Raw genomic sequence first — 11,034 nt, 5'->3', positions numbered from 1 at the left:
CCGACTCGCCGAGTCATATGAACAACTCGACGAGTTGGTCTTGAGCTAAGAAGATTGTCTTGGACTCGCCGAGTTGTATGAACAACTCGTCGAGTCCCTCCATTACTGAGCCTGCCCTCCAACTCACTGAGTCCACTCTACCACTCACGGCTTCCACTCGACAACACTCAAAAAGGGGAAAAATGGGACTCGCGTCCTGACTCGCCGAGTCGTTCTTCCGACTCGCCGAGTCACATCCATGTAACTACTCTAAACTCGATTCTGCTTGAATCCATCGCATACAAATGATAGATCTGAGTCCAATGAGCTGATTCACCACGTAAAGTTTACAACTTTATGTGTACATACACATGAAAAAGGAGATAAAGGCTAAAAAGGCACTTAGAAGAGTAGATCTAGGGTTCTTATGCAAAGCATCTTAAAAAAGGCAATAGATCCGGGCTCTACAACTCCTAAATGAACAGATCTAGGGATATCTCGACCTATTAAGGCATCCAAACAACTATAAGGCTTGGAGAATGCATCAAACTATCCCTAGAAGAGTTCAAATGGAAATCTAAAGCATAAAACAGAAGGAATCCGAGAAATACCTCAATGAACTCTGATTTTGCCCTTGGATCTTTGCTCAACACCTCTTCTCCTTGCTCCTTTCTTCTTCTTCTTCTTCAAGCCTTCAAAATCCACACAAAAGCACTCAAAACAAACAAGGGATGGATGAGGGTTTTCTCACAGCTCTCTGAGGGTGAAGGAGGCGAGTTTGGGGCACAAAGCATTGCTTAAATAGTGAGCAACCCGGGGATTTAGGGTTTCTTCCAGGCAGGCAGACTCACCGAGTCCCGAATATGGACTCGCCGAGTCGCCAACTAACACGTGCACGAAAACTCGACCCTACTCGACGAGTCAGGCCATAGACTCGCCGAGTCCCTCAATAAAACTTCTAAATAAAAGCCACGAAAGCATCATACCAAAGATGGGGCGTTACATCATTCATTGGTGTTGATTTAGGGTAACTTTTGTTTGCCTTTGTTAATGTTAATTAAGTGTGTTTGGTGAACCAACTATGACAGATGTGCATGAGGTCAAACAAAGAGGTATTTTCGTCATTTCCTCTTTATAAGTAGTTTACTTCCTTACTCGAAAGTACCTTTCTTTTTCCCTGTGATTTTTTGCTTTCAGAATTATAGAGCCCTTGGAATTAACGAAGCGAAAATGGTGAAATGCCCGTGTGGATGTGCCGCCATAATAAGAATGTCTTCCACTTTGTCCAACCCTGGAAGACCTTTCTATGCTTGCCCCACTTAGGTGTGTGTTAGTTTGTTCACTGTAGCCCTAATTTATTATTTTTTCCATTCTAAGTCTCTCACTCGAAAATTCATTTTGTTAGGGACCTCGTAATGGTTTTGTTTGCTGGGTAGAAGAAGCAGACACTAAGAATATGAGTGTTGAAGCAGTTATGATTACAGGTTTGGCTAGGTCAAAAAAGAAGCTTGAATCAACGATTTGGAAGCTGAAGATGTGTTTAGTTGTTAGTTGGATTGTTTTCTTTGGCATAATTGTTTACAAGTTGTAATAGTTTGCTGATGTTAATTTCCTTTTAATGGAAGTACTATGTTGTCCATGTACCTTTAGTTTAATTTAATCAAAAAACAATGGGTACGTTAGATGGGATCCGATGTTACATTTGTAGTTTATTTGTTGATAGTGACATTGGAAATAGCTTCAACTTGAACAAATGGGACCATATGTAGTTAAACTAATGTAAAAAATGGACCCCAATACCATGCATGTCCATAACTAACACACAATCATAAGCACACTCAAACCATTAACATTACAAACGGTTGTACATAACACCAAACATCCAAACTTATTTCGAAACATCACAAGTATATAACACCAAATATCCACACTTAATCTGAAACATCACAATTTGATCCTAAATAACAAGTACATAATAACATACATTGAAATTTAATTCATATTCAAGTTCCATTGGCTTGTCACTAGTGTTGCCTTCCCCATTCTTACCCTTAACCCTTGTAGTAAGTTTTTTGTTGATTATTCTTTCAAACTTCTTTCTTTTCTTGATAATTACCTTCTTACCCTTACCTCCTTGCTCATATTTACAATCCATTGCCTTCTTACCACTACTTCCTTCCCCATCATTACCATTAGTGCCCTTATTACCCCTAGTTCCTTACTCATCTTTACCATACATTGCCTTCTTACCACTACTTCCTTCCCCATCATTACCATTAATGCCCTTATTACCCCTAGTTCCTTGCTCATCTTTACCATCCATTGCCTTCTTACCACTGCTTCCTTCCTTCTCATTACCATCTGCTCTCTTCCTTTTCTTTACCTTGAGTTTTGTTGGTTTTTCAAATTGAGAACATGTAACCTTGTTATGTCCTACTTGCTTGCATACACTGCGCATAATTGTTTCCCAACCTTTGACACAGTATGTCTTGCACCCCTTTCACTTGCATCCTTTCTTCTATTAACTTTAGGTCTACCTGGCATTTTTCTCTTTAATGGTGGCAAAGGTATAAAGAATTCCGTAGATGGCCACATATTGCTACCATTCATCCCACGCATTTGATACTTGTAGGTGTTCTTGTAAATTGCTCCATAGTATATTGGATCCACATAATTACCAGCATCACTATTTAGGTATGAGATAGTTGCAACTGAATGCACACATCCATACCCATTTAGTTGCCACACTCTACATGAACAAGTCTTCTTATCTATATCCACAACATAAGACTCTGCCAAATTTCTTGTTTCAAACTGGTTTAAACCATTTGGTAAAACCTACCAATACCTATTTAAATTGTATACAAGTTAGTATATGGTGTAAATAATCAATTAAAATTCAAAATTAAAGTTAATACCTTTGAGATCCTTTCAATTGATTCGGTAGGATTGTAATAGTTGGATATGGTTTATAATCAGGCCATGAACAACCTTTGATGGTTAGATTGAATTTCCTCTCTATAACATACAACCTAATTTCTTATAACATTGTGATTATTGGTTTTTTTATTGCATCTTTAATGACATTGTTAAAGCTTTCAGATAATCCATTTTCAACTGCATCAAACATCCTCCCCTCTTGAAAGAAAGCTCTACACCATGATTTTGAGTTCTTTTCCATAAGGTAATCAGATGATGTAGGATTAAGTAGTTGTATTTCCTTCGTGGTTGCATTGAATAAAGGCTCAGTGGATGCCTTGCATGCCTTCCAAAACATCATCTCATAATGTACACCACTGAATCTTTTCCTAAAGTTAGCAACAATATGCCTTGCACATTGTTTGTGTTCAGTAGTAGGCAATACTTCCTTTACAGCCTCCAACAACCCCTACACAATTTAAATTCATATGTTAAGAAAATATAATTTCATTATGAAATAACATTAAGTTGTATAGTAAGTGACCTACCTTATGTTGATCTGACATTAGGGTAATAGCAAAACCATTTTCCATTTCAAGATTATCTTTAAGGTTCTCCAAAAACCATTTCCAATTTTCTTTGTTTTCCACACAAACAACTGCCCATGCTATTGGGAAAATACGATTGTTAGCATATCTTCCTATGGCACATATCAACTGTAACACCCCGAGTTCAAAAGTGCAAGTTCAAGGTTCTTAGAGTAAATAAGGAAGGTCGACTCGGCGAGTCGATGGGTAGACTCGGCGAGTCGAGTCGCGGTTATGGTCGCATGTTAAAGTGACTAACTCGGCGAGTCGGCGGCTGGACTCGGCGAGTTGGTACTGGAAAGAGAAAAACCCTAATCTTCGGGGTTGCCCCCTATTTAAAGGACTTTATGTCCTTCACCCAGACCCCTAATCCCCCAGAGAGTTCCAGAAGCCCTAATATCCGAAAGTGTTAGCTGGGAGAAGTGTTTGGAGCTTTGAGGAGTGAACTTTGTGAAGGGGACTTGTAGATCAAGAGGATAGCACCAAGGATTTCGTGTGAATCAAGAACCACTCCAGTTTGGGCACGTTTTAGGAGGTAATAAGCTGTTATCTTAACCTTTTTCTAGAATCATTCATATGTGGAGGCTAGGGCTTTCCTTGGTTAAGGAATTTTATTATGGAAGCTAGATCTAAAGCTGAAACTTTAGATCTAAACCTCTTTTGAGTCCTAAGCCCATAAAGTTTCCAGTTCTTGCAAGGATGACACTCTCCTAAGGTGTAAAGCTCCATTGGAAGCTTAGTTTGGTCATTTAGAGCCCCTAGAGCCTTGCATACACGTAAAGTTTGCAACTTTACGTGATAATCATGACCTAGAAGCTTGGATCTACAATATGGAGTTGTTGCACGGCTTAGAAAGCCACTGTATGGATTAAGAATTGAAGCGACTCGGCGAGTCACATGGGTGGACTCGGTGAGTTGTATGAATATGTGCATGGACTCGACGAGTTGGAAGAAAAACTCGGCGAGTCTGTTGAAGATTGCATTGGACTCGGCGAGTCTGTTCTTGGACTCGACGAGTCTGGTCGAGAAGTCCTAACCTTTTTGGTTGAGCTGTGAATCGGTGAGTTGAGGGACGACTCGGTGAGTTGAGCAGGAAGGGACTCGGAGCTTGTTGGACTCGACGAGTCTTGGGGCGACTCGGCGAGTTGAGTCGTGGCATGAGAGTTTATGAGCATAGGAACTCGACGAGTCAACGGGTTGACTCGGCGAGTAGGGTCAACCAGGAAGGTTGACTTTGACTGTGGACTTTGACTTTGACCAAGGGTTGACCAGTTGACTTCCAAGGGTATTTTGGTAATTATTGGTGTTAATTGGTTTTGGTTATTTGGTAATGATCAGTGGTGGAGTTCGTGCTGGTGGTCGAAGCAACGTGGCCTTATTTCTTCAAGTCGGCAGTTGCAGGTGAGTTATCGTCACTATATCGACAGAGTTTAAGGCACCAAGGCCGGCCCTTTATCGGATGGGAATCCGGGTAGTTGTTTATTATGTTATTGCATGGCTATGTATGCATCCGGGTAGTTAGGATGATATATACTAGAGACCTGATATATAGGATGATGCTATGCTAGTGACCGGTTAGGTCGGTATCCTAGTTAGGATGTTGCTATGTTATGTGATCTACTAGATCGGTTGATTAGTTGTGAATTGCTATATGATTATATGTTTATGTGCACATGGTTGTTGGACTGGGGTTGGGTTGAGGCAGGTCCTGCTTCGTGCTGTAGGCCAACATACCCAGGGCGGACCGGTTAGACCGAAGGCCCGGAGAGCGGACCGGATAGGCTGAAGGCCCCAAGAGGGCGGACCAGACATGCCGAGGCTCGGATAGTGGACTAGACAGACTAAAGGCCCGGTGCGGGCGGACCAGTCACACTGTAGACTTGATATGCATGGTTGTTCTGTTTATGTTATGATATGATATGATATGTTATGTGTATGGTATTGTGGTTGGTATTTTGGGGGTAACTCACTAAGCTTTCGGGCTTACAGTTTCGGTGTATTGTTTCAGGTACTTCAGGAGACCGTGGAAAGGCGAAGGCGTGACCGTATCGCTCCTCATCCTTATGTTATGATTTTTGGGACACTCTGATGGAAAATGATTTGAAAACATTTTGTAAACAATGCTATGTGGCTTTTAATTATGATTGAAAAAGTTTAAATTTGGTATGAATTTTATGGATGTTACATCAACTCTCCACTACATAACCCCTTTAAGAAACAACCATCCAAGTTTATTACTCTTCTACAACTGCCTTTCCAACCTTTGTTCAGCCCCTCAAAACATATATAAAACTTACTAAAATATGTCTTCTCATCAGGCATACTGTTGACATCCATTTTGACAGTTGATCCTGGACTGGATCTTCTTATCTCCTCACCATATGACCAAAGTTTGGCATAATGTTCAACTAGTGTGCCTTCAATTAGTTCAATTGCATATTTATTTGCTCTCCTACATTGTCCCATACTCACATTAACTCCAAATTTTTGTTTAACTTCTTCCTTAAGTAGCCTAACACACATTTTTTGTTTTTTGTAAGAATTGTGTTGTGAAATGGCTACCAATCCATGCATAGTTTACAATTGACCGCATTTTAAAATTTCTTGCACAATTATGCTCATCTATAAGAGACTTGATCTGGAAAGAATTTTCTTCACTCGTGTATGAAGCCCACAATCTAAACTTGCATTGCCCTAAACAACATTTAACTAAAAGCCTCCTACTATTATTTTTTTTGGAGCACAATTGATACCCTTTAGCAACAACATAATTACAAAACATATGTTTTAACTCTTTAGGACTTTCAAATATCATTCCTAACACAGGGTTTTGCTTTTTCCAATGAACATTTTCATTAAAAGTTGTTACCTCCTGGTGCATTTTTATCCATCTGATCATATGGATCCTCATGAGATTGAATGTCTAGAGTTGGATGCTCCTTGGGGCAGAGCTTGTTCAAAAACGCATCATTCAAGGTCTTGTTCATTAGAATGAATCACCATCTTCAATGTTATCGTCCAAATTACCTTGCACTTCCACTTCATCTAGGTCAATGCCTCCTTCTGTCTCAGCATGCAACTCTTCTATTACATCACCTACACTAGAAAACTTGTCCACAGGTGGTACATACTTCAAATATCTCATCAACAATCCATTGATGAACATTAACACCAACATGATCCATGTACACAAAAATTACACAACCATAATCATACCCTACTTCGATCAATTCCTGGTAGTCTTTCTCAGTTGCTAGTATCCTCAATACATCAGTGAACTCAATATCAGGCATGCAAAAGTTTACATTAACGCATGTCTCATTTGCGAATCTTTGAATGAACAATAGAAATTCATTTTTTCCATTCCAACAAAATCCACATCCTCAAACCTTTGCTCCGCTCCATCTGAGTAACTAATCACTAGATACTAAACAAATCAGCAAAATGACGATCGAACTTCATGTAGACGGCCATAGAAAGAACCCAAGGAAGACTTTTTTCGAGGAACAGTAAAAGAAAAGAGAAGAAAAGGGCAGATGAAACCGAGTAAAGAAGCATATTTCTTGCAGAGGAAGGGTTGGTCTCATTTAACGATACATTGCGCGACATGTGATTTGGACATATGAGGTGGCTTTTTTTTAAATTACATGTAAAAGAAAACCTGTTGATTAGGATGGGGGTCACCGGGTAACCCCTTCTCTTTTTAGAAAATGGCCTTAAATCCGGTTAAATGTGACTTCATGCCCTTATAAAACAAAAAAAATAACATAAGGGACCTTTTAAACCAAAATGTGTAACTTCGTGGGGGCTACAGTGACATTTTCCCATTAAAAAATCTCCAAATTTCACATTGTACCACCCATGATGCACATTGTACCATCCATTAAACTTCTTCTCACTTCTCCAAGATCTAGCTTCATCTTCATAACAATTTTTAGAATCCTCACCAATTTTGGGTTTAGAATTCGAAATCATTGCAACATTTGATGATTGTTGCTTAGGAACCCACATTTTCTTTGTTGATTTCGGCTTCAAAATGACATTTGAAGAATTTTGTTTAGAAAACAAAATTTTTTTTTTTTATCTTCTTCTTCTTCTTCATAATCTTTTTTGGATCTTGAAGATTTGAATTCAAGAACAACTTCATTCTTCATAACTTGAACTTTGCAACTTTGAATCAAATCTTTTGGAGTTTGAATATGGCATCATTCCCTCAAACGAATCACAAGAATATAAACAATCATTGGTTTGAACTCCAATTAAACAAAAAACTTTCACAACTTCATGAGAATCACATTGAATTCCCATGTCTCGAACTTCAAGAACATCATGAACATGATGAACTTCTTCAAGAACATCTTCAACAAATTCAAGAGCATGAAGATCACTTAGGTCTTCAATAAGAGAAACATATTCCTTTTTGAACAATTCTCTTTCTTTTCCTTCCTTTTTGTTACCACACCAAGATAACATACTCATGGAAATTTCAACCAAACTTTCAATCTTACGAAGGGGTTGAAAGATTAATTTTCCAAAATCATTTTTCTTGTTCCCATAAGAAATCAAAGTATTCATTGTAATAAATCCACCTTTCAACAATAATCCATAATACTGATCTTCATTGACTTTGTACTTGACATCTTCAATCATCACGGTCCAAGAATCATAATCCGAACACACTATCTTTGATCAATTAACAAAAAGATCACAAGAACTTGGATATTTCTAGAGAGAGAAACTGAATTTGAAAGAAATCCCTAAAGAGATAAACAAAAATTGATCAAAATTATAGAGAGAGAGAGAAAGTGATTTCTATATGAATTCTAGAGAGAGGAAGCAGAAATCACATGAATTTTAGAGAGGAAAAATCAAATTTAAATCAAGATCAAAGAACAATTTGATTCCTAAAATCAAAAGTACTCTAAAAATTAAGAACTTACAACAATTTGTGATTCACCAAATCATGTTGTCATCGTGGATCAATTTCTTGAAAACTTCAAGAACTGTTCAAGAACACCCGCTCTGATATCAATCGTAGTGACCCGATTATGATGACGAAAGTGGAATTGTAATGATCAAGTAAATATAAAGCAATATTGAAGAAAACACAATGTAAATAATATAATTTAAGATCTAATTAGATCTCGTAAGCTATTACAGAGTGAGTTATGTAATAATTCTCTCACTATACTAATCTCTCAAAATGGTTCTTACATAAAATAGGAGCCAGTAACTTCCCTAATAAGGTGTGCAAGATTGAGAAGTCCATCTATGGACAGAAACAAGCATCTCTGTGACATCCCCAAAATCACGGCCAGAAAAGACCGGTTTGTTTATGCTTTGTTTAAAAATCAGAGTTACATTTGAAATGAAAGTGTTGCGGAATTTGTCCCAAAACAAAAATATGATAAAGATTTATCAAAAGCATTTCCATAGAAATGTATTTCATTAAAAGACTCGGGATGTCATGTTCGTACAGATAAAAAGCATAAACAGTACAATATAAGCCTTACTACATTATTTCATATCTACAGGCCTATATCCGTAATCCATCGTCCAAAACATCACACCTATGCTCATGCGCCACTACCTGTAATACATAAAACTGAGTGGGTCAGGCTTGGGAGCCTGGTGAGCACATAGGGTTTTCAACCCACAATAAATAAGTTTATTAATTTCATCGATCAACAATAACCCGATTACCCGTTCCCGTTATCCTCACTTTACGTCCCTAAACACCTAACATAAGGGACCTAGCCTAAGGATCATCATCGGGACGGACACTACTGCTAAGGGGATTCCTCAGCAGTAAATGTCCTAAAGGAAACCATGTGGGGGATGGAGTACACCGGTGAACATATCGTTCACAAACACCTACAGGTTGCGAGCCTGCTAGTGTTCCACTGGACTGTCTAGAAGAGTCCGTGGTCGTCATCCATACTCCGCTAGATGACAGAATCAACAACATCAACATCGAGGCCTCTCATCATTTTATCACACATCACCTATTGCATCTACCCATGTGTTACCCCAACATTTTGGTAGATATAAAATACTCTTCTTGTTGGACTTCGAGGATCCATTGAACTTCTGTTTCTCACCAACCTCAGCCCTCTCCAGACCTCTTTCCTTTTGTTGGGTCTCCACGTTCTTAGCTGCTCGAACAGCTGATTTTAGAGTGGTTGCCATCTTGACTGTTGGGCCAAAGTCAGCCGGTAGTCCGTTTGCGAATTTCTCAATTTTGGAAAGTTCGGTTGGCACTAGGTATGGAAACAACTTCATCTTTTCCGTAAATGCAGCAGCATAGTCATCGATGCTCATTCTCCCCTTCTTCAAATTTTGGAACTCATTGTTCAGATCAATCAGGTCTATCTCTGAATAGTACTGCGCCTTCAGTTGTTCCAAGAACTCATCCCATGACATTTTCAGAGCTTCTCCCCGTGGCATTGTATCTGCCAATAGCTTCCACCAGCTCAAGACTCCAGTTTTCAATTGTCTCACAGCGAAGACAGTCTTCTGCTTCTCGCTGCAGTCGCAGCTCTCAAACACCATCTCCATCTCGGAGATCCAGTCCATAATCTCAACAGGCTTTGGGCTTCCTGAGAGACTTGGTGGTTTCACACCCAAGAAATTTTTGTACATCCGCCCATCCTTGTTGTTTCTCCCTTCTGGGCCATCCTTTTGCTCACCTTGAGTCCCTACTTGACTAACTTGGCGGCTATAGTTCCCTTCCTCAGATGGCTCGGGAACTGGCTCCGTCGGTTCAACATGTATGGTAGGTTCGTCCCTATTTTCGTGGAGCATCCGTCTCATTTCTTCCCTTTGTTCAGCTAGCATAGCCTGAATCATGGCTTGAACTCCAGCCATGGTGACTGGCTCAGGTGCAACTTCTTCAACAACAGGTATTTGCTGAACCACTGGGGGTTGGTTCCTACCTCCATTTGCGTTCATGTTTCCGCTACGGGTCCTTGCCATCTTGATCTATACACCGAATAAGGTGAATTTAGATCTTTATTTTAGGATAGACGTTTTAAATCGTCCTTATCACTCCGAAACGTTTACATGCTAGTTCTAATATCGTAGTCGTATGTTTAGAATCCTAAACACATAAGGTTTCCAGATCCGGTCGGCAACAGACCATAGATCCGAACAATTAACAGCATATTATGCACAAAGCATTTAGCACATAAAAGCATTTTAGGCACAATTCCTAAAATAAGCTAGTGCTCACACCTCACAATCATCGCTTAGCATTCTAAGTTTAAGTCTAGAAATCCTATAAATTCCTAGTTCGCTTAAACTAATGCTCTGATACCAACTGTGACATCCCCAAAATCACGGCCAGAAAAGACCGGTTTGTTTATGCTTTGTTTAAAAATCAGAGTTACATTTTAAATGAAAGTGTTGCGGAATTTGTCCCAAAACAAAAATATGATAAAGATTTATCAAAAGCATTTCCATAGAAATGTATTTCATTAAAAGACTCGGGATGTCATGTTCGTACAGATAAAAAGCGTAAACAGTACAATATAAGCCTTACTCCATTATT

The 11,034-nt window shown here is 39.1% G+C and overlaps 1 protein-coding gene across 1 annotated transcript; it reads right to left on the bottom strand.

Moving 5' to 3' along the window:
- Positions 1-2,197: 2,197 nt before the first annotated feature.
- On the bottom strand, positions 2,198-6,008 carry LOC128128896 (uncharacterized). Its single transcript, XM_052767652.1, has 5 exons — positions 5,783-6,008; positions 3,447-3,565; positions 3,065-3,367; positions 2,452-2,817; positions 2,198-2,362 (listed from the first exon to the last, which is right to left on the bottom strand). Exons 1-5 carry the CDS (start codon positions 6,006-6,008, stop codon positions 2,198-2,200), a joined length of 1,179 nt encoding a protein of 392 aa, XP_052623612.1.
- Between the last annotated feature and the right edge of the window lie 5,026 nt (positions 6,009-11,034).

Source organism: Lactuca sativa, chromosome 9 (genome assembly GCF_002870075.4).
Source record: "Lactuca sativa cultivar Salinas chromosome 9, Lsat_Salinas_v11, whole genome shotgun sequence".
In the NCBI taxonomy this organism is placed as follows: Eukaryota; Viridiplantae; Streptophyta; class Magnoliopsida; order Asterales; family Asteraceae; genus Lactuca; species Lactuca sativa.
The sequence above is the reverse complement of the archived record's forward strand: the minus strand, read 5'-3'. Positions and strand labels throughout refer to the sequence as shown.

Coding starts and splice junctions, on each gene's coding strand:
- LOC128128896 (XM_052767652.1), bottom strand. CDS start 6,008: ATGTGTGTTAGGCTACTTAAGGAAGAAGTTAAACAAAAATTTGGAGTT. Junction 3,368..3,446: donor TAATGTCAGATCAACATAAG/GTAGGTCACTTA, acceptor TAAATTGTGTAG/GGGTTGTTGGAGGCTGTAAA. Junction 2,363..2,451: donor CAAGACATACTGTGTCAAAG/GTTGGGAAACAA, acceptor ACAAAACTCAAG/GTAAAGAAAAGGAAGAGAGC.